The 27,111-nt window shown below is 33.8% G+C and overlaps 2 protein-coding genes across 3 annotated transcripts in view; one reads left to right on the forward strand and one right to left on the reverse strand.

Moving 5' to 3' along the window:
- Positions 1-27,080, forward strand: part of LOC141454124 (deoxynucleotidyltransferase terminal-interacting protein 1) — a 58,279-nt gene extending 31,199 nt beyond the window's left edge. Inside the window, exons 2-9 of the mRNA XM_074127997.1 lie at positions 16,641-16,769; positions 16,863-17,063; positions 17,152-17,337; positions 18,237-18,380; positions 18,473-18,663; positions 19,265-19,397; positions 20,505-20,577; positions 22,110-27,080. Coding sequence (XP_073984098.1) covers positions 16,641-16,769; positions 16,863-17,063; positions 17,152-17,337; positions 18,237-18,380; positions 18,473-18,663; positions 19,265-19,397; positions 20,505-20,577; positions 22,110-22,168 — 1,116 coding nt within the window. The 3' untranslated portion in view covers positions 22,169-27,080. The remainder of the gene's footprint in view (positions 1-16,640; positions 16,770-16,862; positions 17,064-17,151; positions 17,338-18,236; positions 18,381-18,472; positions 18,664-19,264; positions 19,398-20,504; positions 20,578-22,109) is intronic.
- Positions 8,462-14,212, reverse strand: LOC141454126 (uncharacterized). 2 transcript variants are annotated; one of them, XM_074127999.1, is made up of 5 exons: positions 14,082-14,212; positions 11,321-11,506; positions 10,434-10,799; positions 8,757-8,846; positions 8,462-8,670 (listed from the first exon to the last, which is right to left on the reverse strand). In XM_074127999.1, exons 2-5 carry the CDS (start codon positions 11,501-11,503, stop codon positions 8,545-8,547), a joined length of 765 nt encoding a protein of 254 aa, XP_073984100.1. In that variant the 5' UTR covers positions 11,504-11,506; positions 14,082-14,212; the 3' UTR covers positions 8,462-8,544. The 2 variants fall into 2 exon arrangements, with proteins under 2 accessions (XP_073984100.1, XP_073984103.1); XM_074128002.1 differs by lacking the exon at positions 14,082-14,212 and adding an exon at positions 13,710-13,820.
- Positions 27,081-27,111: the final 31 nt, after the last annotated feature.

Raw genomic sequence — 27,111 nt, forward strand, 5'->3', positions numbered from 1 at the left:
TAGTCTCCTAATTTCACTGGAATGCTGCTGATTCTGCATTTGGTAGTTAATATTAAGGGCAATGCTAGATAGTACATCTTGGGTCGATGTATTTTGAACAGTAATAAGTAAAAACCATTGGAAAACGTAGAAATAGTCTCTTAATTTCACAGTAATGCTGCTATTTCTGCATTTCATAGTTAATATTAAGGGCAATGCTAGATAGCACACCTTGGGTCGATCTACTTTGAAAAACAAGAAGTAAAAACTAGTGGAAAAAGTAGAAATAGTCTCTTAATTTCACTGTAATGCTGCTGTTTCTGCATTTCATAGTTAATATTAAGGGCATTGCTAGATTGTACATCTTGGATCGATCTATTTCAGGAAACAAAAAGTAAAAACCATTGGAAAAAGTGGAAATAGTCTCTTAATTTCACTGTAATGCTGCTGTTTCTGCATTTCATAGTTAATATTAAGGGAAATGCTAGATTGTACATCTTGGATCGATCTATTTCAGGAAACAAGAAGTAAAAACCATTGGAAAAAGTGGAAATAGTCTCCTAATTTCACTGTAATGCTGCTATTTCTGCATTTCATAGTTAATATTAAGGGCATTGCTAGATTGTACATCTTGGATCGATCTATTTCAGGAAACAAAAAGTAAATACCATTGGAAAAAGTGGAAATAGTCTCTTAATTTCACAGTAATGCTGCTGTATCTGCATTTCATAGTTAATATTAAGGGCATTGCTAGATTGTACATCTTGGATCGATCTATTTCAGGAAACAAAAAGTAAAAACCATTGGAAAAAGTGGAAATAGTCTCTTAATTTCACAGTAATGCTGCTGTTTCTGCATTTCATAGTTAATATTAAGGGAAATGCTAGATTGTACATCTTGGATCGATCTATTTCAGGAAACAAGAAGTAAAAACCATTGGAAAAAGTGGAAATAGTCTCCTAATTTCACTGGAATGCTGCTGATTCTGCATTTGGTAGTTAATATTAAGGGCAATGCTTGATAGTACACCTTGGGTCGATGTATTTTGAACAGTAATAAGTAAAAACTAGAAATAGTCTCTTAATTTCACAGTAATGCTGCTGTTTCTGCATTTCATAATTAATATTAAGGGCAATGCTAGGTTGTACATCTTGGGTCGATCCATTTTGAAGTGTGAGAAGTAATAATCATTGGAAAAAGTAAAAATAGTCTCTTAATTTCACTGTAATGCTGCTGTTTCTGCATTTGATAATTAATATTATGGGCAATGCTAGATAGTACACCTTGGGTCTATCCATTTGGAAAAGGAAGAAGTAAAAACCACTGGAAAAAGTGGAAATATTCTCCTAATTTCACCTGATGCTGCTGTTTCTGCCTTAGACAGTTAATATTAAGGGCAATGCTAGATAGTACACCTTGGGTCGATCTATTTTGAAGAATAAAAGTAAAAACTAGTGGAAAAAGTAGAAATAGTCTCCTAATTTCACTGGAATGCTGCTGTTTCTGCATTTCATAGTTAATATGAAGGGCAATGCTAGATAGTACACCTTGGGTATATCTATTTGGAAAAGGAAGAAGTAAAAACTAGTGGAAAAAGTAGAAATAGTCTCCTAATTTCACTGGAATGCTGCTGTTTCTGCATTTGATAGTTAATATTAAGAGCAATGCTAGATTGTACATCTTGGCTCGATCTAATTTGAAAAGGAAGAAGTAAAAACTAGTGGAATAAGTAGAAATAGGCTCCAAATTTCACTTAATTGCTGCTGTTTCTGAATTTGATAATTAATATTATGGGGAATGCTAGATTGTACATCATGGGTTATTCTATTTTGAAAAGGAAGAAGTAAAAAGTAATGGAAAAAATGGAAATAGTCTCTTAATTTCACTGTAATGCTGCTGTTTCTGCCTTAGATAGTTAATATTAAAGGCAATGCTAGATTGTACATCATGGGTCGATCTATATTGAAGAATAAGAAATAAAATCCATTGGAAAAAGTGGAATTGATCTCCAAATTTCACTGTAATGCTGCTATTTCTGCATTTCATAGTTAATATTAAGGGCAATGCTAGATAGTACACCTTGGGTCGATCTATTTTGAAAAACAAGAAGTAAAAACTATTGGAAAAAGTAAAAATAGTCTCCTAATTTCACTCGAATGCTGCTGATTCTGCATTTGGAAGTTAATATTAAGGGCAATGCTAGATAGTACATCTTGGGTCGATGTATTTTGAACAGTAATAAATAAAAACCATTGGAAAACGTAGAAATAGTCTCTTAATTTCACAGTAATGCTGCTTTTTCTGCATTTCATAGTTAATATTAAGGGCAATGCTAGATAGTACACCTTGGGTCGATCTATTTTGAAAAACAAGAAGTAAAAACTAGTGGAAAAAGTAAAAATAGTCTTCTAATTTCACTCGAATGCTGCTGATTCTGCATTTGGTAGTTAATATTAAGGGCAATGCTAGATAGTACACCTTGGGTCGATCTATTTCAGGAAACAAGAAGTAAAAACCATTGGAAAAAGTGGAAATAGTCTCTTAATTTCACTGGAATGCTGCTGTTTCTGCATTTCATAGTTAATATGAAGGGCAATGCTAGATAGTACACCTTGGGTATATCTATTTGGAAAAGGAAGAAGTAAAAACTAGTGGAAAAATTAGAAATAGTCTCCTAATTTCACTGGAATGCTGCTGATTCTGCATTTGGTAGTTAATATTAAGGGCAATGCTAGATAGTACATCTTGGGTCGATGTATTTTGAACAGTAATAAGTAAAAACCATTGGAAAACGTAGAAATAGTCTCTTAATTTCACAGTAATGCTGCTATTTCTGCATTTCATAGTTAATATTAAGGGCAATGCTAGATAGTACACCTTGGGTCGATCTATTTTGAAAAACAAGAAGTAAAAACTGGTGGAAAAAGTAGAAATAGTCTCCTAATTTCACTGGAATGCTGCTGATTCTGCATTTGGTAGTTAATATTAAGGGCAATGCTAGATAGTACATCTTGGGTCGATGTATTTTGAACAGTAATAAATAAAAACCATTGGAAAACGTAGAAATAGTCTCTTAATTTCACAGTAATGCTGCTGTTTCTGCATTTCATAGTTAATATTAAGGGCAATGCTAGGTTGTACATCTTGGGTCGATCTATTTTGAACAGTGAGAAGTAAAAACCATTGGAAAACGTAGAAATAGTCTCCTAATTTCACAGTAATGCTGCTGTTTCTGCATTTCATAGTTAATATTAAGAGCAATGCTAGGTTGTACATCTTGGGTCGATCTATTTTGAACAGTGAGAAGTAAAAATCATTGGAAAAAGTAGAAATAGTCTCTTAATTTCACTGTAATGCTGCTGTTTCTGCATATAATAATTAATATTATGGGCAATGCTAGATAGTACACCTTGGGTCGATCTATTTCAGGAAACAAGAAGTAAAAACCATTGGAAAAAGTGGAAATAGTCTCTTAATTTCACTGGAATGCTGCTGATTCTGCATTTGGTAGTTAATATTAAGGGCAATGCTAGATAGTACATCTTGGGTCGATGTATTTTGAACAGTAATAAGTAAAAACCATTGGAAAACGTAGAAATAGTCTCTTAATTTCACAGTAATGCTGCTGTTTCTGCCTTAGATAGTTAATATGAAGGGCAATGCTAGATAGTACACCTTGGGTATATCTATTTGGAAAAGGAAGAAGTAAAAACTAGTGAAAAAAGTAGAAATAGTCTCCTAATTTCACTGGAATGCTGCTGATTCTGCATTTGGTAGTTAATATTAAGGGCAATGCTTGATAGTACACCTTGGGTCGATGTATTTTGAACAGTAATAAGTAAAAACCAGAAATAGTCTCTTAATTTCACAGTAATGCTGCTGTTTCTGCATTTCATAATTAATATTAAGGGCAATGCTAGGTTGTACATCTTGGGTCGATCCATTTTGAAGAGTGAGAAGTAATAATCATTGGAAAAAGTAGAAATAGTCTCTTAATTTCACTGTAATGCTGCTGCTTCTGCATTTGATAATTAATATTATGGGCAATGCTAGATAGTACACCTTGGGTCTATCTATTTGGAAAAGGAAGAAGTAAAAACCACTGGAAAAAGTGGAAATATTCTCCTAATTTCACCTGATGCTGCTGTTTCTGCATTTGATAGTTAATATTAAGGGCAATGCTAGATTATACACCTTGGGTTTATCTATTTTGAAAAGGAAGAAGTAAAAACTAGTGGAAAAAGTTGAAATAGTCTCTTAATTTCACTGTAATGCTGCTGTTTCTGCCTTAGACAGTTAATATTAAGGGCAATGCTAGATAGTACACCTTGGGTCGATCTATTTTGAAGAATAAAAGTAAAAACTAGTGGAAAAAGTAGAAATAGTCTCCTAATTTCACTGGAATGAAGCTGTTTCTGCATTTGATAATTAATATTATGGGCAATGCTAGATAGTACACCTTGGGTCGATCTATTTCAGGAAACAAGAAGTAAAAACCATTGGAAAAAGTGGAAATAGTCTCTTAATTTCACTGGAATGCTGCTGTTTCTGCATTTCATAGTTAATATGAAGGGCAATGCTAGATAGTACACCTTGGGTATATCTATTTGGAAAAGGAAGAAGTAAAAACTAGTGGAAAAAGTAGAAATAGGCTCCAAATTTCACTTAATTGCTGCTGTTTCTGAATTTGATAGTTAATTTTGGCAATGCTAGATTGTACATCTTGGGTCGATCTAATTTGAAAAGGAAGAAGTAAAAACTAGTGGAATAAGTAGAAATAGGCTCCAAATTTCACTTAATTGCTGCTGTTTCTGAATTTGATAATTAATATTGTAACGAAGTTGACCTGGGCGGAGAAGAAAGGCCTAGATTATTCTAGAGGTTGAACGACCAAAGTCAGTAACAGGCCGCCTCTGCATAAACAAAAGGGGCGGTATCTACTTGTGGCAGAAAAGAAAGGCCTAGATTGTTCTAGGGGTTAAGCGACTAAAGCCGGTAACAGGCCACCACTGTGTAGACAAAAGGGCCGGTCTATACCTGAACTATAAAGGAAAGGGCTAGATTGTTCAAGGAGTTAGTGACCTGTGTAAAAGCCAGCTAAGAGAAAGGCCTCAGTTGGGGTGGTGGCATATGTGTTTCCCAGCCAGTGATTGACAGGTGAGAGTGAGACAGCCGGAGTTGGAGAGACAGAGAATGGGAGGAGGCGGCTCACAGCTGAGGTGGTGGCAGTATGTTTTCTCCAGCCAATGAACATCAGGAGGGCGTGGAAACTTATGCTCAGAGAGTTGGAGGAGGGCAGTCCCAGTTGGAGGGAGGCACGCAGTTAAAAGGAGGCAGACACAGCTGGAGAAGTCAGTTTTCAATTAAGTTTTAAGAGTTTTTAAGCAAGTTTTAAGGAGTTATTAGAGTTTATAGTTATTAGTCAAGTTTATGAGTTAGTCTTGGAGAGTCAGTGTTGCGGAGTGCTTCAGTGGTAGCTAGTTGGGCAATTAGTCAGTTGATGAGTAGAGCTGTGTTAGTGTAGCTGAGACTAGTGCAATTCGGTGCAGTGCGGACCAGTGGTCAGTCGGGGAACAGTTTTGTGGCGTTACGTAAACTGTTGTGACTGTTGTAAATGGTGACTGTAATGAATAGCGTTAGTTGCTAGTAAATGTTCATGTTAGTTAATGTTAATGTGTGAATAAATCAGGTTATTACTTACAAATTTTAGCGAGTTTTATTATTTAATCAAACCCACATATTAATAAAATAACTAGTGGCAGGCACTAGTTGTGTAAGTAAAGTTTTTTTTAGGGAAAAACTTTACAATATTATGGGGAATGCTAGATTGTACATCATGGGTCATTCTATTTTGAAAAGGAAGAAGTAAAAAGTAATGGAAAAAGTGGAAATAGTCTCTTAATTTCACTGTAATGCTGCTGTTTCTGCCTTAGATAGTTAATATTAAAGGCAATGCTAGATTGTACATCATGGGTCAATCTATATTGAAGAATAAGAAATAAAATCCATTGGAAAAAGTGGAATTGATCTCCAAATTTCAATGGAATTCTGCTGTTTCTGCACTTGATAGTTAATATTGAGAGCAATGCTAGATTGTACATCTTGGGTCGATCCATTTTGAAGAGTGAGAAGTAAAAATCATTGGAAAAAGTAGAAATAGTCTCTTAATTTCACTGTAATGCTGCTGTTTCTGCATTTGATAATTAATATTATGGGCAATGCTAGATAGTACACCTTGGGTCTATCTATTTGGAAAAGGAAGAAGTAAAAACCACTGGAAAAAGTGGAAATATTCTCCTAATTTCACCTGATGCTGCTGTTTCTGCATTTGATAGTTAATATTAAGGGCAATGCCAGATTATACACCTTGGGTCTATCTATTTTGAAAAGGAAGAAGTAAAAAGTAATGGAAAAAGTAGAAATTTTCCTTTAATTTCACTGTAATGCTGCTGTTTCTGCCTTAGATAGTTAATATTAAAGGCAATGCTAGATTGTACATCATGGGTCGATCTATATTGAAGAATAAGAAATAAAATCCATTGGAAAAAGTGGAATTGATCTCCAAATTTCAATGGATTCTGCTGTTTCTCCACTTGATAATTAATATTGAGAGCAATGCTAGATTGTACATCATGGGTCATTCTATTTTGAAAAGGAAGAAGTAAAAAGTAATGGAAAAAGTAGAAATTTTCCTTTAATTTCACTGTAATGCTGCTGTTTCTGCCTTAGATAGTTAATATTAAAGGCAATGCTAGATTGTACATCATGGGTCGATCTATATTGAAGAATAAGAAATAAAATCCATTGGAAAAAGTGGAATTGATCTCCAAATTTCAATGGATTCTGCTGTTTCTGCACTTGATAGTTAATATTGAGAGCAATGCTAGATTGTACATCATGGGTCATTCTATTTTGAAAAGGAAGAAGTAAAAAGTAATGGAAAAAGTGGAAATAGTCTCTTAATTTCATTGCAATGCTGCTGTTTCTGCATTTGATAGTTAATATTAAGGGCAATGCCAGATTATACACCTTGGGTCTATCTATTTTGAAAAGGAAGAAGTAAAAAGTAATGGAAAAAGTAGAAATTTTCCTTTAATTTCACTGTAATGCTGCTGTTTCTGCCTTAGATAGTTAATATTAAAGGCAATGCTAGATTGTACATCATGGGTCGATCTATATTGAAGAATAAGAAATAAAATCCATTGGAAAAAGTGGAAATAGTCTCTTAATTTCATTGCAATGCTGCTGTTTCTGCATTTGATAGTTAATATTAAGGGCAATGCCAGATTATACACCTTGGGTCTATCTATTTTGAAAAGGAAGAAGTAAAAAGTAATGGAAAAAGTAGAAATTTTCCTTTAATTTCACTGTAATGCTGCTGTTTCTGCCTTAGATAGTTAATATTAAAGGCAATGCTAGATTGTACATCATGGGTCGATCTATATTGAAGAATAAGAAATAAAATCCATTGGAAAAAGTGGAAATAGTCTCTTAATTTCATTGCAATGCTGCTGTTTCTGCATTTGATAATTAATATTATGGGCAATGCTAGATAGTACACCTTGGGTCGATCTATTTTGAAAAGGAAGAATTCCTATATTTTTCAACTCCTTAAGTTTAAATCCTCCATCCATTCGCCCAACACTAGATCTCGCTCATCTGATCTCTATATTCCCTCTCACCGTACCTCTTCCTTTGACAAATCCTTCCTTATTTGTGCTACCTCTCTCTGGAACTCCTTGCCTTCATCTGTCCGCCATGCTCCTACCCTTTCTATCTTTAAATCCCGGGGGAAGCGCCGCCATTTTGAGATCATTTCATCTTTTGACGATGTTCGTTTAAGTTTTAATCGTTAGCTGTCGTCACAATCTATCGATTGTATATAAAACATTAGTGTAAAATAGTGACAGTGAATGTAATAAGGTGTTAGAATAAAAAAATATTATCAAGAATATATAATGTCGGCCTACACGCGTCGAAAAGCCAAAACCAAATACAGAGATCCGCATACGGTTGGAAAGGGCTTCTCAAGAACAATCGAATGGTAATAATAAAACACCATATGACCAAGTCAAGCTGTGCCGGGAACTTAAAAGAATGAATGCGGCCGAGCGGATCAACGACGGTGTCCAGTACATCTGCAGCTGGGGCGGTTGAAATTATGCAAGTGGATGATGAAATCGCTTCTACATCGGCAACGGACTGTATAGGCATAGATTGTGTTCGATCGTCGATTTGTTTCCTTGATTTCATCCTAAATACATAAATAAAAATATTTTATGTAAAAAATATAACCCGTTACGTAAACGTATTCACGTACAACACACGGTCGTGTCCTTTTTTTTGAAGTTTAAGAATGTTTAATCTTAATTAAAGGGTGAAATATTACAGTATCTGCTTTTTATTCATTTTTCCACACTACTTTAGAACTTTTATGGCAATAATTGAGAAAAGGTTTAAACGATACAAAAAATATGCCAAAAATACAATAATGTTCTCTATTTTCTTATAAGTTCATACAAATATGGTTATGAGCTTTTCTTCTCATTTCTTTACATTTAATTTCTATTCAGGTTCAACATTCTTGAATTCTTGTCCTAGATTTTTGTCTAACTGGTTACGTAATTCTTTTATATTTTTCAGTTCTTCTTCCCAATTTGAATCAGATTCATCAGATGAGGATTCGTTTAGCTGTGAAAATTGTTATAACTATAATAAAATTAAACATCTATCTTTCAATTTATGCAATATTTATGTTTCATTTATTATACAAATACCTGAGTTTCAATTTCTTTTTCAATTCCTGCAAATTGATCTAAAGCTTTATGAATTTCTTCTTTTGATTCTTCAAAAACTTTAACAGCAATCTGAAATATTATTTATTTTAGAATACAATATTAGATACAATTAATTTTCTCTAACTGCCATGAAAATGTATTACATATATTGGAAATATAATTTAATATTCTCTTCTGGTATTTAACATTTTCTAAGAATGAAAAAAATATTTAGAGTATATGAATGAATGAATGAAAAATGAATTTATAATCCTGGGACCTATGGTGGACTTACGGGACTAGAGCTGGTGGGGTTCAGCCAAACCAACAAACTTACAGGACAGTACAGGACATTTCAGTCAAAACTACTGCCGACAGATAGTTGACGCTCCTTTCTACGGTGACTAACCTCTTACTCTTCACACCGACCCCAACATTCCTTTCATAGACTAACTAGCCAAGACTAAATACCAAAAGTTCCATACTGCTCTCTCTCGACTAGCTCTAATCCTCTTGTGCTATCTCTCGTCTCCTCTGACATCCCTAACAATACTACACGTCGACTGTATCGCCAATGGCCCCGCGACTTCCTTACAGTCTGAAGACCTAAACGTCATTATTCTCCTATCTCTCCTCTCTCCTACTCATATTCTCCTCCCCACATTCTCCTCTCTCCTATAGAGAGTGCTACCGCTGGGCAGCTTCTCTCCTCCTGCTCTTCCCGCTCCAGTTCATCTTATTACATCCCATTTACTTATTGTATATATTTATACAGATTGTAAATTACAAAATAAAAAAAAAAATTATCCTGGGACTATTGGTCCCCTAAGAATAAATACATGTCCAATTGGAGGGTCTATTGGTTCGGCCTATATTTTAGTTATAGAAAATAAGCAAGTATCTACAAAAAATAAGAATTAAAATAAAGGAAACAAATGCATTCAATTATTATTTCGGAGGATGCTGGGTAGAAAGGAGATAATTGAACAGAAGGGATTTAAAGATGGAAAGAGTAGGAACATGGCAGACAGATGTTGGCAAAAATGGAGTTCCAGAGAGAGGTAGCGCGAATTAGGAAGGATTTGTCACAGGATGAAGTACGGTGAACGAGATCTAGTGTTTGGAGAATGGATCGAGGATTTGAAGTTGAAGAGTTGAAAAATATGAGATGGTGTCTTTGAGATTGGGATAACTTGGAAAAATAATGAAGCCCAAAAAAGATACTGGCGGAGGTAGACAGGGGAAAAGCCACTTCAACTCATCGAGTCTCTGGGGATTGCTGAAAATGAATCTTATGAAGCAGTTCATGGAGGCGCTTAAGCTTAGAGCTTCAATATCACGAGAAAGGCCGGCCATACCACTAAGGCAATCATAGTCGAAATGGTGCTTAAACTTGTTAACTCAAAATCGATAAAAGTAAAAAGAGATAGATTCGTGGGAATTAATTGTCAGATTTGTCTGTTCGTGTAAACTTCCACTTAGTTTTTTTAAACTTCAGTAGGTCTCAAAATTCCCCCCCAAAAAAGATTTAATCCGAATAATTTAGTCCGAAAGTTGTGAATTCAGAATATCTCAAATCTCTGTAACGATACTACATCTAAGATAATATACAGCATTTCTGAAATTTGGGTTTTTGTTTATATTGGGTTTAAAATAAAAAATAAATAATTCACTAACGTTATTCTGATTCTCTGATGTCACTTCGTACAGTTTCTTTTCAAGATAATCCATCTGCTGGTTAATACTTTCACACATTGCCTTCTCAGACATCAGATAATCATGTAGTTCCCTTTTCTTTGGATTTTTTATATTTTCTGGATCAAAACGTTTCTTCTCAGGATGTGTTTCATCCACACCTCCATCCTCATCTACTTTGTTATTCTCTGGCTCTGTTTTTTGCTCTTCTTCTTCTACTGCTGCTGCTCCTCCTTCTCCTTCTTCTTCTTCTTCTTCTTCTTCTTCATCTTCTTCCTCATCCTCCTCCTCTTCCTCCTCCTCTTCGTCATCTAACATGTCTAATTTCTTCTTTTCAATCTGATAATTCTGAAATATTTATAATTCTTAAAAAATTAAGTATTAAACTATACAAAGCATTTGATTAATAAAGTATCATAAATAATAATGCAGCCTCTTATTAACTAGCTACCTTCGCTTCTATTTAGCTTCAGTTTAAGAAAGAATTAAGGTTTGGCAAAATAGATTCGTTTTTTTTTTTGTTTGAGAACGAATCAAGAAGGAAATAAACAATCCCAACGATGTTCTGTTGAATTTATAAATGAAATAATTACATATCATTTGGCCAAGAACAAACTTAATTTTCTCTCGCATGCTTTAACTTACTTCGTATTAAAAAGTTTAAAATAATATGGAAAACTACAGAAATAACACTAAAATATCTTGGTTTTACAACTTGAAACAAGAACTTTACCTTCAAGAACTGAAAATAAGGCAACTCTACCTTCTAATTATCTTCCGAGTAAATTAATTGAGTTATTTTTCTTGGAGAAATTGTTTAAAAGAAAAAGAAAAAGCCAAATTCTCTTGGATGAAAAACTTTATATTACCTTGATTAATTGATCATATCTAGCTAATTTCTCTCTCACTTTCTCTTCTTGAAATTCAGAATTCTCAGCGCCCAGCCTCTTTAGTAAATCTTCAATCATTTCTGCTTCTTGTGTCTCTTCCAGTTTTGGAAAAGTAAAAGGTTTTCTTCTTTCTTTTAAATTTTCTTCTTTTTCTTGTTCCATAATCTAAATTAAAGTAAAATTAAAAATATTTCAAATGTAAGACTTAATTGAAAATATACTTATCTTGTTAAATAAGAACCCTTTTTTAACATTTTTTTTGTATCTAATGACTAACAAACAAAAAGAGCAAAGTTATACATTTGGCTGCATGGCGACCAAAAATGTGAAGGCCAATGGAGCTCAGGTATTGAGTGAAAATGATAATTATTTTATCCAGAAATCTGAAAATGATCAGATGGTTTAAATTTAATGAATTCCAAAATATTCATTAGTAACAGCTAACCACCAAATAGGTTATAATTAGATAAGACCGATTTCGTGTTGCAGATGAGAATTTTTAAAGAACTTTAATTGTCTTCAAGGAAGGCTCTGCGGGACACTTCGTTGGCCCGGAGCCCTGTTTTGGGGTTTCGAAGAGCGTTAAGTCAGCGGCCATTAACTTATGGGTGCAGAGTAGGTCTCAGGAGTAGTGGCTTGCCACCACTGGGCAGAGAGACAGGCGAAGGAGTTTCATTAGAAGCTATTCGCCGAGGCTGACCTGCAGAATTAATCCGTCAAGGCCGCGTGGGGTTATAAGGATAATTTAGGCGTTTTAACTCGGTCACTGCAGGCTCAGAAAACATATGCATCGCATGGGCCTTTGTAGGTACTGTCAGGAAGAAGAGGAAAAGGCACTGCACAGAGTTGTGTCAGTGTGAGGGACTTGTCCTAGCTAAGGATGTTACTCCTCGGGGAGTGAAAAACCAAGGCCTGAGCAGCTTTACCCAGGGAGTCGCTCTCCAGAATTAAGAGTCTGATTAAACGGACGGGTCAGGAGGGTGAGCTCTAAAGTCGGGGAGCCACAATAGATCCATAGGGGTCGCAGTGGTGTAGGCCTTGAGACCGCCATAATTTAATCTATTCCATTCTAATTGTCTTCGTCATCATTATTCAAAGAAGATTTTTTTCAATGCCTACCTGTTTAATGCACTAGTTTGAATTATATTGATTGCCAACACATCAAAACTAAATTTGCATTACAAAAATCAATCATGTACTAAGAAAATTTTTCATATTCCATTTTTCTGGAATTCGTGGTAAGCTTAACTAAAAGAGAAGATCAGAAAAAATGTACTTGCTGTGCAGTTATGGTTACGTATTTTCTAGAATAGTTTTATAGTAAAAACTATAGGTAATAAAATAAAAAAAAAAGGGAAAGCACCAGCAGCCACGTAATATCCTGCATTTTGTCTGGATTTTATTTAAGGAAACTAGATATTTTTATCTCTATTGGAAGTTACTGAAGTAAGGAATAGCAATTTAGAACAGTATAGCGAATGGAAAGTTATTTAAAGTAAAAAAAAAAGTAAGGGATAGATAAGCACAAGCTGCATTCAAATTAGTTCCTACAATGAAGAAAGATTTAAATTGGGCAAAAACTCTTTCTTGAGTTTTAAATTCAATTACACGTTTTGTTTTTTTTAAAATAAAATCTTGGATATTGTATTTGCTTCAGGATAGTTTTGATTCGGTTCGATAGTAGTAGTATCCAAACACAGGTAATTTTGGTCTGATAAAATCTTCAGTAAGAGATACATACTCGTATTTCTATAAGAGATTTGTGTAAACCCTTTCAATGCGAATTTAAACTTTCAAACCCACATCTAGCAATTTATTAGTATTATGTCCGCATTAAATTCAATAATTTAAATTTGAACTCAGGCGGAACTTCTTTATCTGACTAAATTTGAACATCAAACCCCTTTTGGTTTATGCTTTTGTCCCCAATCTTAGCAGTAAGTATCGCAAGTTGTTAACCCTTTTAAATTCAAAATTTAAAGAAGCCTCCATTACTTTATTGGGAAATATTGATACCGACGATGTAAACAAATGGCGTACAAAAGTTACAGAATTAGATAAAAACCACCGCCTTAAGAATACACAACTATCTTTCTACGCTAGTACTACTAACAAAGATATGGGTAAAGAGGTACAGCGGGTTACAAAGAAGGGGAGATCTATGGCTCTAAAAACTGGAATGATCTTGAAAGAGAAAATCCATCGAAGTAAGTTATTTGGAAATTAACTTTAAAAAAAAAACGCCTGGATACCTCAGCCTCTCATTGCACAACATCATTCAAATGCGCACTATACTCCTGCTTACAGTGAGCTAAAAAACAGTCTAATGTTGCATCCCTCAGAGAGACATCCATTCAGCATCACTCACCTAAGATTAATTAGTTCTAAACACGTTTAACGCTACATGCCATCAATCAGTCGACATCTTTGTGCCTTCATCGTCCATCATTTCAACATCAACATCTTTCTCTCTTCCCTGGGTTATGTTATACGAGTACCATAAACTAAAAATCATTCTCAGATATATTAATCACTCAATTATTCGAACGACAAGTTGGTCTAAAATCTAAATAATGGTTGGGTTCAAGCACTAAACAATCGAAATAGCTGCATATCTTAATTATTTAACCACTCAAATTGTTTTATTCGAAATGCACAATTGGTATTTACTTCTAGTATAAATAGGCATGAATGGCAAATCTAAATAATAAGAAAAACTAATAGGTATGTCTTTACTTACTTGAAATTAATGATAGAACTGGTAAGCACGTCTTATCTCTAGTATTGAATCTCTTTAAACTATTTACATATTGCCTAGCAACCGAGGATGAGGTTGCTACCACATGTTTTCTATGTTACATTAACAAATGCGATAAAAAGAAAAAATATTACTAAAACAAAACAAAAAATGTTATGAAATCCTCATTGGATAGGTCTCATAGTTCTGTAAAAAAAATTATTTACTACATCTATCGAAAATGTGGGGTGATGCAACGAGAACGACTTTAAGGCTTTGATGAGATGGACATCAAAAAAGCTTCCGGCTTCCTCACTCCTCCTGGGGTACTCCAGAGAGCCTGAGAGGTCACGGTTCCCTGGAGGAATTGGGAAAAAAATAAAGGCTTCTTATTATTGGTGGAGTTTGAAATTTGAATTTCTTAAAGATATTTATGGAAGGCGATGAGGGATGAGTATATCGACTGCGGGGAGTAGTTCCCTGTTGCTGCTGGCTCCCATACCCTCAGAACTTCGCTAGAATAATTGGGTGGTCAAAAGTGAGATGGTGCACCAATGATTTCTTAAGATTCACAAATTCTCTAGAAACTATCTTCTAAAATAAATAGTAACTAATAGAAGAAAAAGTTATCTGGTACACCACATAAACTTTTACAAGTTTTACTACAAAGATAAGGCATTCAAACCATAAGAAACAAGCTAAAAAGAAAAGAAAAAAAACAAAACTCATCAATTTCAATTATTTGCTTGCAGCAATGGAGTTGGTATTTCGTTTCTGTTTCCATATCTTCAATACATAATCAAAATCCTTATCAATCGATCTAAATAGTTTCGCTAAATCTTTCAGAATTGTATCAAAATTTAAATCACATTCTACAGATGAAAAATCACTCTGCTGAGAAGTTTATTTAAATTAAAATTTATTGTGTGCAAGTTTTACAAAGTAAAGAATGTTTAAAAAAAGGAATTTATAAGAAAACTACTCGTATCTTACTAAAGCTGTTAAGATAAAGCTAAAACTCCAACTTATCAAAGAAAAAAACAACATACGAGGGTCGTTTGAAAAGTCCGTGCAAAAATAAAAACTACTTAATTTTTTGGGGTAAACCTTTTTTATTTTTCAACATAGTCTCCTTTTAGGCTTATACACTTCGTCCAACGCTGCTCTAGTTTGTTGATACCTTCCGAATAATAGGATTTGTCCAAGTCTGAAAAATAGCCATTCGTTTCTGCAATCACCTCCTCGTTTGAATAAAATATTTTTCCCGCCAGCCATTTCTTCATATTGGGGAACAAATAGTAGTCCGAGTGAGCCAAGTCTGGAGAATAGGGGGGATGTGAAACGAGTTGGAACCCTATTTCCATTAATTTTGCGACCACAACTGCTGAGGTGTGAGCTGGTGCGTTGTCGTGATGGAAAAGGACTTTTTTTTGGGCCAATCGTGGGCGTTTTTCTTGCAGCTCGGTTTTTCAAACGGTCCAATAACGATGAATAATATGCACCTGTAATAGTTTTACCCTTTTCCAGATAGTCGATGAGGATTATTCCTTGCGAATCCCAAAAGACAGTCGCCATAATCTTTCCGGCCGAAGGAACGGTCTTCGCCTTTTTTTGGCGCAGATTCCCCCTTGGTAACCCATTGTTTAAATTGTTCTTTGGTCTCAGGAGTGTAGTGATGTATCCATGTTTCATCCACAGTGACGAAACGACGCTTAAAGTCCTGCGGATTCTTCTGGAACAGCTGCAAACCGTCCTTGCAACACTTCACACGATTTCGTTTTTGGTCAAAGTGTGAGCAATCGCGGCACCCATCTTGCGGATAGCTTTGTCTTGTCCAAATGTTGATGCAAAATATTATGTACCCGTTCATTCGAGATGCCCACAGCATTAGCAATCTCACGCACCTTCACTCTTCTGTCATCCATCACCATATCATGGATTTTATCAATGATTTCTGGAGTAGTAACCTCAACAGGGCGTCCAGAACGTTCAGCGTCACTTGTGCCCATATGGCCACTCCGAAAATTTTGAAACCACTTATTAAACTGTTCTAATCGAAGGTGCAGAGTCACCATAATGTTTATCAAGCTTCTCTTTAGTCTCCTGAGGCGCTTTGCCTTTCATAAAGTAGTGTTTAATCAACACGCGAAATTCTTTTTCGTCCATTTTTTGAAAATCACTCGACTTCCTCGATTCAAACGAATGCCAAACACAAAGAAATAGACCGATCTGGCTGAAACTTGGTGTGTGTTCTTCCAAGAGATGCTACTAACTAAACATAACCTCGATACGCGCCAGTAGTGCTATCTCTCTGACTTTGCACGGACTTTTCAAACGACCCTCGTAAATCACTGCCAACAGTAGTGTTGTTAGGCTGGAATACCCGAGGAATAGTTTAGACGTAAATCCTTAAAGAAGTGGCTGGTCCTCTTTCGCTAAAAAGGGCAAATACAGAAAGAAGAAGAATTGTATAAATGTTTCTAGATTTATATTTTTAATTATTAATATTGGTAAATAATACGTATTTTGTTATTTAAGCTTATGATTTTTTTTTATTTTTAGATGGTTGTAAGTCACACTTTATTGATTGGAAACACAGAATTGCAGAATAGTAAAGCTCTATGGTATGCTAGAATCATGATGGACGTTACATCAATTGAAGAAAACAAAGAAGTAACCATGGTCCATTGGGTGAATTTCAAATTATTAAGAGGGGAAACCCTCCTGATTAAAAATGCTTTAAAATTTTATTGGCCTATATGTCTTAAAAATATGTTATTTTAGAAAAATACTTTTAATTTGAGACCACTCACTCTGGCTGCACTCAGCAATGGCAAGAATATTGGACGTACTGGACAACATCCTTTGAGTAAAATGAGATGCAGGTCAATAACTAGTGCTGCAAAGTCACTGGACATCTTAAGACAAAATTTACAAGCAACTATTAATAAAGAAATAGATTTAGTTATACGAAAATATTTGGAGGTAAATTTGAACAAAAATATTGTATATAAATATATATTAGCATATTCTAAAAACTAAATAAGTTTTTCTTTTTTTTATAATGTTTAAGAAATTTTTCCAACCAGCTGTTAAAAATATAAGAGAAAATTTAGGACCAGGTAGTGTTAGTGAAGAATTGGTTAGAGATGTATGTCGGGCAATGTTGGAAGAAGCTAAGCAGATGTATTGTGCTGGAATTTCTGTTAGTTTGCACAAAAATGCCAATACTACAGCAACAAATTTGCCTTCGGATCAAGTAATTTTCATTTTATAATTATTATCTGTTAATAGACTAAATTTTGTTAATTTCCCTTTTATTTTTTACAAACTAAAATTTTATTTGGCCTAATTAGCAAATCTAATCCATTTTATTTGGCCTAATTAGCAAATCTAATCCATTTTATTTGGCCTAATTAGCAAATCTAATCCATTTTATTTGGCCTAATTAGCAAATCTAATCCATTTTATTTGGCCTAATTAGCAAATCTAATCCATTTTATTTGGCCTAATTAGCAAATCTAATCCATTTTATTTGGCCTAAATAGCAAATCTAATCCATTTTATTTGGCCTAATTAGCAAATCTAATCCATTTTTTCTTTGTCATCAATCATTATATATTTTTTTACTCCATAAGTGTAGCAGAGGTAGGAGGTAACAAGCTTAGAAAAACTTGTATCTCATTGAGAATAGGAAAAAAATCAGGAAAAATACAATTAGAATACCTTCAGACAACTAAATTTTCATAAGTAAAATGTTTTACTCTTCCAAATAAGAGTTCTGGTATTCCATGCTGAATGGCAACGTAACGGACTGGACAATCAGTACTGAAGGCTGGAATTCTAATGATAGGGCTGAGAGAAACGAAAGAGCTTTGGGAAAGAGCTTAGTGTACGTTTCCCATCACTTTCGCAAAAGCTACACTCTCAAAGTGATGCTCAAAAAACTATAAGCTCAGGGTTATCCAATGATTGATTTATTCTGATTATCCACAAGTGCTGGGGAGATACCCTGAATGGCCGAATTTAAATTTGAGTTAATTTGTATTTCATTTCAAATAAGTGCCAAATAATTCGTATTTTGTTTTGCTTTGTCAATAAGAGCGATCAAAATACCCTTTTCTAACATCATTTATGTACCTAACTGTGATATTATAGTTCCTGAATGCACGCAAACGAAAAGTCTCAGATACTGACAAGGAAAGTACCCAACGAAAGAGATCTTATCCCCCTTTGATGAAATGGGACCCATCAAGAGTTACAAAAGATACTCAATTTATTTTGTCAACATGTGCCAGCAAAGTTAGTATTTGTAAATGAATTCTTAAAAATTAATAATAATTAAAAAATTAATGTATTAACTTAATTTAATCATTTGGTTATATATATTTTAGGCTTTAGGTCTTGGCGCAATACGCGGAAGACTCAGTATGAAACATCCAGAGATTGTTAAATACATGGTCGATCAAGATGATAGGGAATGGTTGAGCACAGCTAGAGTTCCTGGTCTTATACAAGGCACACCAAATATTTCACTTATGTTTCTGGATGATATTGTACAAATTGTTAACTGTGATGAGTATAGGTATGTTCGCATTATTTAAGATCTTCTCCTGTAACTGTAGAGGTCTCTCAGAATTTGCATCTCACTTCTCTTCTTTCTGATCTCACATTTTCAATCATTCTAAGGTCCATCTCTCTAGTTTTAATTTATCTACCTATTTCCCGATCTCCAAATTTTGCTGCAGATACAAATGGCAGCATTAAATTGCTCTCTTTAATTCATTTTCTAGTAAGAAGTAAAGTTTTTGATAAGGACGCTGGTCTTTCTGACAACCAACACGGGCCTTCTAATTTCTTAAATCAAGACATCAAGCGACTTATTTTGCTTTACTTTAAACGCTTTTCGCCTCTTACTTATATCGAGAAAGAATTCCTGTTTTGATTACGTGACCTGAGTTCTTCGACGCTTCTTAGTTCGTTCTTTACTCCAGGTTGTTTCCTCCCTTCGGTGGAGTTTCATTTTCTCCTGTCATTTACTCAACTAACCTTCTATTTCTATACATTTCTTTTAAAGTTCTTTGATTAATTTTTTTATAGACATCAATTTACAAAAAAAATGTCTTTACTTTACAAGATTACAAAGAAATCATTATACGATATTTCAGTGATGTTTGCTTTTTCAGAAATAATCCACAATTATGCCTCAACGAACTTAAAGGTTTCGGTATACCAGATTTTATTCAGAGAAAAATAAGGGCTTATATGACTTTGATGAGAACTAAATATCTTACAACTTCAACTACTGATAGTTGTGAGGTAAATTTATTAATTTATTTTAAAATAAATATAGAGTTACTTCATTTTCTTTAAGTTTTTAATTGGAGAGATATTGAGGAGAAAACCCGAACATAACCAAGATCTTACACCTTATCTCCTCTAAAATCCAAATAGTTTATGTTCACTTACCATTACTTTATTCTCCATGGTTTTGCGAACGTTGTAAGACACATTTCCTCACTTGTTACACTGCTGAAAACTTTGGATTCTCATTCTTTCTCCGAATAGACACCGTTCACTACTGTTTTAATTTATAGTAGCATAAACTTTTTAAATTTTGTAGATATATTATGGCTATAAATTATTAGTTTAGTACACATTCTACAATTTTCAACGATTTTCTAATTCTTTTTGAGGTTTTTAGGAATTTAAGACTAACTGCAATGGCCAGAGACCATAAAAACCTGATAAATTATGAAACCATATCAATATTGTTTATTAGAAAAGTTTACTTTTTCAACGCTAGACTGCATTAGTAGTACTAAAGTAAGGTTATTAGTTTAATTTTATTGTCAATAGATAGCGCGCGTGTTAACTTTATGATAGACCTGAGAAGGTAATTCCTTAACTTTTCTCACTTCGCAATTTGTTCTTAGTTCCCAAGACTCGATTCTTAGCAGGGATTCAATTTATCTTAATCTTACATTTCAAATCGCCTGGATTTGGGAATAATTAACAACAAACGTACAAAAAGTAAAAAATTTGTCCAGTGAATTAGTAAATTTTTGCTTTCATACACCAGGAACTATCAGTACTGGATATCAGGTCGCCCTAGTTCTTTGATAACAGTGTAATTACAGTGCCAAAATTCAGAACAAACTAAATGGGTTAAGTTTATTAATTCACAGAACGTATTTTTTTTTTTAAATAAAGTTATCTTCTAAGCTTACTATAAATGAAATATCTTCATGAAAGATAATACTTGAGATAGGAACTGGTAAAAGTTTGCAAAATTCTCTTGAATGAAGTTTTTCTAAGCTCTTTTGCTGAAGAAGTCTTCAGTCAACATTTCCTTGATATAGAGGAACTGGCAGAGTTAGATAAATAATCGTTGAATGCTTTCTGAATGAAGTAATTTGTTGACAGATACAAATGAGTGTTGGAGTGGGAGTTGAATGTGTATCGTCCTCATTAGCTCCCCTATCATTGATTGACACAGGTATAGTAATTTTATCTAAAATTTAGTTACCTTACTTAGCTGTAATTTATTGTAGTGAATGATACTTTTGAAGCACTACATTCTGTCATCTAATTTGAATGTATTATGATTACTATTAATAATGGAGCTAAGGGAAGCTTTTTCTGAGCTTAAAGTGTGTTTTTTCCCCCTTTAACCCAATCCTTAAAAAAAAGCATTTTCTAATGAGACGGCTGCCTACAATTTCAGTGATAACTTTTATTTCCAAATCTTCCAAGTAATGCATTAGAAACAGACTTTTTTGCCAAGTCAGAGCCACACTTAAATTTAAGTACATATTCCAACAACTGTCCACAAGGGTGATGATCCGAGACTTACTTTCTTTCCTATTTTGTGTAAGTGGTTGGGTAGAAGGCTTTTTTTTTTTCTTTAATTGCAGTCAATTCACAAATCGAAGTTTTTAAGATTTTGTTAGCCTGGGAACATTCTTGAATATTTATCCAGTGCTTCCCCACAGGGGCGGCTCTAGCTCGTGTAGCGCCCGTGTGCAATGAAACCCTGGCGCCCCCTAGGCCTGACCCCCCCCCCCCGCGGCTATAACTATTAACTTTGCCGTCGTAACGAGAAAGTTTTTTCGTATTCCAACAAGCTATTTTATAAGTAGGTATAGCTTACAGTATGGTATTAGTTACGGCCTTTCTTCTTATGACGGCAGAATAACACTCATTGTTTTTATGCCTGTAGCACATCTCATTATTTTTATGCCACGTGTGTCAATTGCTATTGAAATTTTTAACATTATTGCATTGTAATAAAGCCGAATTCGCAATGATTGTCGGCTTGTTGATCAAACGCGTGCCGGCGGGCGTCGGCATGTGCTTTTGATAGCAATGCCGCCTTACGCGAGTATAAACTTTAATTACGTGAAATAAGGTTGATTTTAAGTTGAACAAAATGGTCGAAAAAGGAGCCGCTCGCGTTTGACACCGCCGCACTACCGGCGCCGCGCTGTCTGGCCGCTTCTAAACTTTAAATACGTGAAATAAGGTTTATATTTCGAGTTAAAACAAAATGTTCGAAAAAGAAGCCGCCCATAGGGCGCTCGCGTTTGATAACTGCCGCCACCGCGCTGGCTGGCCGCTTCTGTCATATCATTGTTGTACCATGATGGTCCAAGACGATGCTCTTAGCTGTCTCAGGGAGACGGCGGCGCCCGTGTGCATTGCACACCCTGCACTATAGGTTAAGCCGCCCCTGCTTCCCCAATTATTATTGCTTCCAATTTGTAATTTTGCTTACGCAAAATCTACTCGTGTTTGGAAACAGCTGGCTTAAAACAAAACATAAATGGGTACTATCTTTATCATATCACATCACCCATTTCGCCCCTCTCATAGCCTTTTATCTTGGAATTTTTGGAGAACCCAGAACAGTTTAAGTTACTCCTTAAAAAAAATTCTCTACATTCAAACATTTACAGCCAACTCAGGATCCCCGCCCATAAATCTTGATCTTGTGTAATAATATGCTATTTAAATAAACTATTGTTACAGGACTTATTGAGTTAGAATCACCATTCTTAAGTTTGACAAGTACCGAAGAAGATGAATAGCCCATGCTGTCAATGTACCCAAATACATCTTGGGTATTCGCCTCAGATTTAAAATGAACGGCTCTAAATTTTATGACGTACAATTTTGTTTTCTCTCTCTTTCCCAGAACGAAAAGAGAAAACCAAAATTGTACGTCATTAATCTACTAAATTGTAGATATAGTACCTATATCCGCCCTTATATATATCATTCTGGCTGGTGCCTTCAGAAGTTTCTATAATTTTTAATGTTACCTGTGTATTTAAAAATAAAAAAAGAAAAAACGATAATAAAAAAATTAAAATAAACATGAAGAAGAACTACAAAACAAACAAATCTCAGAATATTGTGACATAGTTACTCTTAGTAACTCTTCTTTTCCGCCCCTGATCTTAAATTAAACAAAAAATCTATTAAAAAAAAAAAAAAAAATAGCTCATTTTGTAAAAGAAAATTTTAAATATATTTATAAGGATTGAAATCTTGTTTTTCAATCTTTGAAATTCCCTCTTAAGACCCTAGTAGTTTTTTTTTTTCTTTCTTTCTTTTTCAAAACTTGTCGTCTTGCTCAGGATTTATTTTGTGATCCGGCAACTAATGCAATATACCAAAAATATATTTCTTAAAAAAAGTAAAACAACTTTGTAGTGTAGTTGTGAATAATGTTAAAAATCTTATTTGAAAAAAAAAATTAAGATTTAAACATTCTCTTCCCCTTGAAAAATAAGTATGTGTCCCCCCCTACATTATACATCGATTAGATTTAATTTTTTCTAAAAAACCAAAGTATTTAACTTTAGAAAGAAAAAAAATTAAAAATAACGAGAAAAAAAAATTGCTTGTATTGTAGATTTAGGCAAAAAAAAATGTTTAAATGCTTCTGTTTAGGTATTTATTAAAAATTTATTTTAAAATATTATTAGACGTTACGTGTTTTGTGGTGATCTTTTTAATATTTTGTTTTTTTGTTATGTTCTATATTTTTTTTCTTCAAGTATTCTGATCTCAAAAAAGAAATCTTGTTATAAGTGTGAATCACTTGCTTCTAAAATTTAGTTAAAAAAATAAATAAAATTAATAAAATAATAATAAACAGAAGAGAATTGTGAATAATGCTAAAAGGCTAAAGCAAAAAATTGTGTGTAGCATTATAGTGTCTTTCAAATGCATTTAAAAAAAACAAAATGAATCTTCATAATTGAGGAAAAGTCATAATTTCAAATTTTCAGCTTTGAACATTTTTGTTGTTGTTCTAGTATTTGTTGATTTTATTTTACTTTTAATTTGGGACCGGTTTTATAAAAAAATAAGCAGAAAGAAAGAAAGCAAAATTATTGAAAGGTCAATTGCATCTATAATAAGTAAAGAGGGCTGTAGAGTTTGGGGTCAAAGATTAAGGTGACTCAAAAGCGCAGCAAAAGCCAACTCGGGAGGACCCCCTTGAAGAAGCTGGACCAGGAACATGGTGGCTCTTGCAGATGCCGGAGAGGTATAGACGGCAGTAATCCAAAGCCCTTATTAGGCCAAAAACTATTGAAAGCTTATTTTTAAATTTCCTGTTGTTTTGTTTTTTTTTTACTTCGACCTCAACGAATCTTACTTGAATTATTGTAGTTTTCGTTAGTTACAGAGGGAAGGAAGAATAAGGGCCTAACCCTGTCGTAATTTTATTTTGTTTTTGCTGAGCTTTCGACGTAGAGACTAGGGTCATTTTTCAGGGCTTGATGGGCAATATCTTTTTACATTGTGAAGTTGCTGAGTTTTTTTTCTGTCCTGTCTGCTTGTGGACTAGTTTCATTGTTCCCTTTCACTTTTGTAATATTGCCAAAGTTAGAGCACAATCAGAAAGCTGATTAAAGCCTGTACCTTTAATAGGATAAATATAAATAAAATAAATTGGCCTAGCCTTTCTTTACGTACTTCACAATGTCTCCGATCGTTTTATTACATAAACTGTTGGTGATTAAAAGATAAATTTTTAAATATAGGTTTAAGACAAATAATTAGAAAAGTAATTTCTTCGCTCAAAAACATTGATTTAGCTAATAGTTTTATTTAATCGACAATATTATTTAATTTTAAGGAAATTTTAAATCATTTTATTTATAAGATGTTCTCTTTATAAAGCCGGCCCCCTTTTAATCTAGAAATGGTCTTAGAACTCTTTCAAATTTAAAATAAATAAATGAACAATCATTACATTTTATTATTCAAACTTATTTTTTTGTCTTTTGTTCGAAAAGAAAAGTGGACAAATCGAAATCATATTTGCAAATATGTATTTTAAATATAATGTCAATTTAATAAATTTAGAGTTCAAACTAGGTTGTGTATTTCTTACTTATTTGAATAAATTATGTATTATGATATATGGTATTAGACAAACATTTCTAGATGTTCTCTTTTGTAAAAAAAAAAAAGAAGAAGTGTATTTAGCTATGAGAAAATGTTTAAGAAATAAATATAAGAAAAGAGGAGATACGATGGACGAACAAAAGGAAGAACAAGTAGTGCCAAGTTTAAAGTCAAAAAAAATAAAAACGAGTAGCTTAATATCAAGCGTCTTATGTCCACTTTTCATTAAAAATTGATTTTTCTTCGATTTTTTTGAGACCAATTTTTTTTTCCTTTGTTATTGGCCTCTTGAGCTAGCAAGTCAGCCATTTACATTCTTCTTATCGAAGCTTCTTTAGTATATTGAATATTTACAGAGTTATCTTGTTGTTTGTTATGAACTCAAAGAGCTCTGTGTAAATGCTGCCATCATCAGCTGCCAGAATAGTATTTAAATTGGCAGGTAATGGACATCCACTCGCTATCACAGCCCTCCACAATCGTTCTCTTCCTTTAGTATTGTTAGCACATTCCCAGCATTAGATGGTTGGCGTCTGCTAATATTCCAGAAGTACAGGAACATTTGTGAGATTTAAATAATATAGAGACCATTGTTGCTTTTTCTTATTGTGTTCGGTACAAAAATACACTCCCCTTTAGACACTGGATTAAAACTAGTGTATTTCCACGCAACATCACAAGTTCAGTCAAGATTGCCATTAAAGAACATAGTTGATCATTTTTGTTAACCATTATGGACGGCGTCAAGTTCATGAACTGTAACAAGAGTTATTTTGCTTCATCCTTCTAGTATGTCTGATACAATGTTCCACTATTTGACTCTAGTTTAGGGGTTCATGGTCATGAAATCTGGGCAATTCTTACCTTGGTCCAGGAGCCGTGAACTGGCGGCTGTTCCAGAGGAAATACCTACGGCCCTAAAGAGCTAGTTACAAAAGGCTTAGCATGCTTTTTCAAGAATATACTAATAGCCTCTGCTAGTTAAATGGCACACCTTCATGTGATACCGCAGGTAACTGGCCTCGGATGTATGCTGCAATATACCAAGTGTCCACGCTGACACCAACTCCTGCATATATGCATTTTTACAGGACATAGTCTCAGAAAAACATCTCCAAAAGGCAGAACTAGTTATTACTCTAGAACAGTGGTTCCCAAACTTTTTTGACCCATGGACCCCTTTTTATAGTCAAAACTTGCCCATGGACCCCATTTTATAGTCAAAACTTGCCCACGGACCCCATTTTATAGTCAAAACTTGCCCATGGACCCCCAAGTGAAAAAGCTACATAAAATGCACAGTATAAAAATCACAAATTAAAAAAAAAAAATTGTTGAAGAAGTATTTATTGAAATTATAACTTTAGTTTAAAATAAAATTTAAAAAAATTAATAATTTGGATGAACGTGATGAGATGTTATGAGTGTATTTATATCCGGCTCAATGTTTGTGAGTAGCTACCGCAAATCCCCACGAGTAATCTTTGGTTCAGGTCTGCACGAAGAGCTGTTAAGTGTTGACAGAAAGCTACCAAATCTACATCTCTGTTTTACAATTTCGAAAGATCTGGAAACTGAGAACGTTCTCCTCTTCCCAAGTTTTGTTTTTACAGAAAAAGTTTCGCAACAAACACAGATATTACCCTTTTAGTTTTGATTAAAAATTGGTCACCTTGTTAGTCTCTAATTTCCATAGTAATAAAAATGGATCACAGTTTTATTATTTTATATTGAACCTTGCACGGACCCCTTGATGTTGTTCAGGGACCCCCAAATCAATTTTAATTTTCCACGGACCCCCTGAATGATACCGGGGACCCCTGGGAGTCCGTAGGGACCACTTAGGGAACCACTGCTCTAGAAGATCAAATAACACCTTCTTAAAATATTTTTTAAAGTGGGCGAGACATATTGAAATTAAGCTTCTCAACAATTACGGTACAATACATTAAAATAAATAATTTTCTTGCTCATATATATTGATTAAGGTGTCAATTTTTTTAAGAAAACTTTTTCTTGATGTTTCTAATAATGTTGTAATATTTTTCTTGATATAAGTAAATAATTTATATTGTGAAAATTAAATGCGTTCTTAAATTGATGGATTTGTTATGTAATTTGACTTAATTTTTTTTTTTTTAAATTAAATAAAATTAATCAATTACTAATAAAGCAATACTTAAGTGTTTAAAATAAATAAACTTTCAAGGATTTTTGTCAATTTCTACTACCTATTCTAATAATAAGAAATAAATAATAATAATTTTAAAAATTCCACGAAACTCCTTGTTTGAAGATCGTTTTTGTAATTATTTTTCACGTTAAATAATCCATATATTGTGATTTTTCTTATTAACAATTAATTATTAAATACTGAATGTTGTAAATAGGTTTTAGATTTAAAAGAAAAAAATTAGGGGATTACTCTATCCCATTTTATTGCTAAATTAATGAATCTTGTGGAAAAAAAAAAATAAAAAAAAAGATAACTAGATCTGTCTGTGATGACATAAAATGTCCTATTGTTAATTGCTTATGTATTTTAATGGAGAAATACATAAATCTTATTGAAAAATATGTATTTTGTTCTCTTTGTCTTATTTCCTCC

This window comes from Rhodnius prolixus, unplaced genomic scaffold (assembly GCF_049639745.1).
Source record: "Rhodnius prolixus isolate KJV_2025 unplaced genomic scaffold, Rpr scaffold_9, whole genome shotgun sequence".
NCBI classification, from domain to species: Eukaryota; Metazoa; Arthropoda; class Insecta; order Hemiptera; family Reduviidae; genus Rhodnius; species Rhodnius prolixus.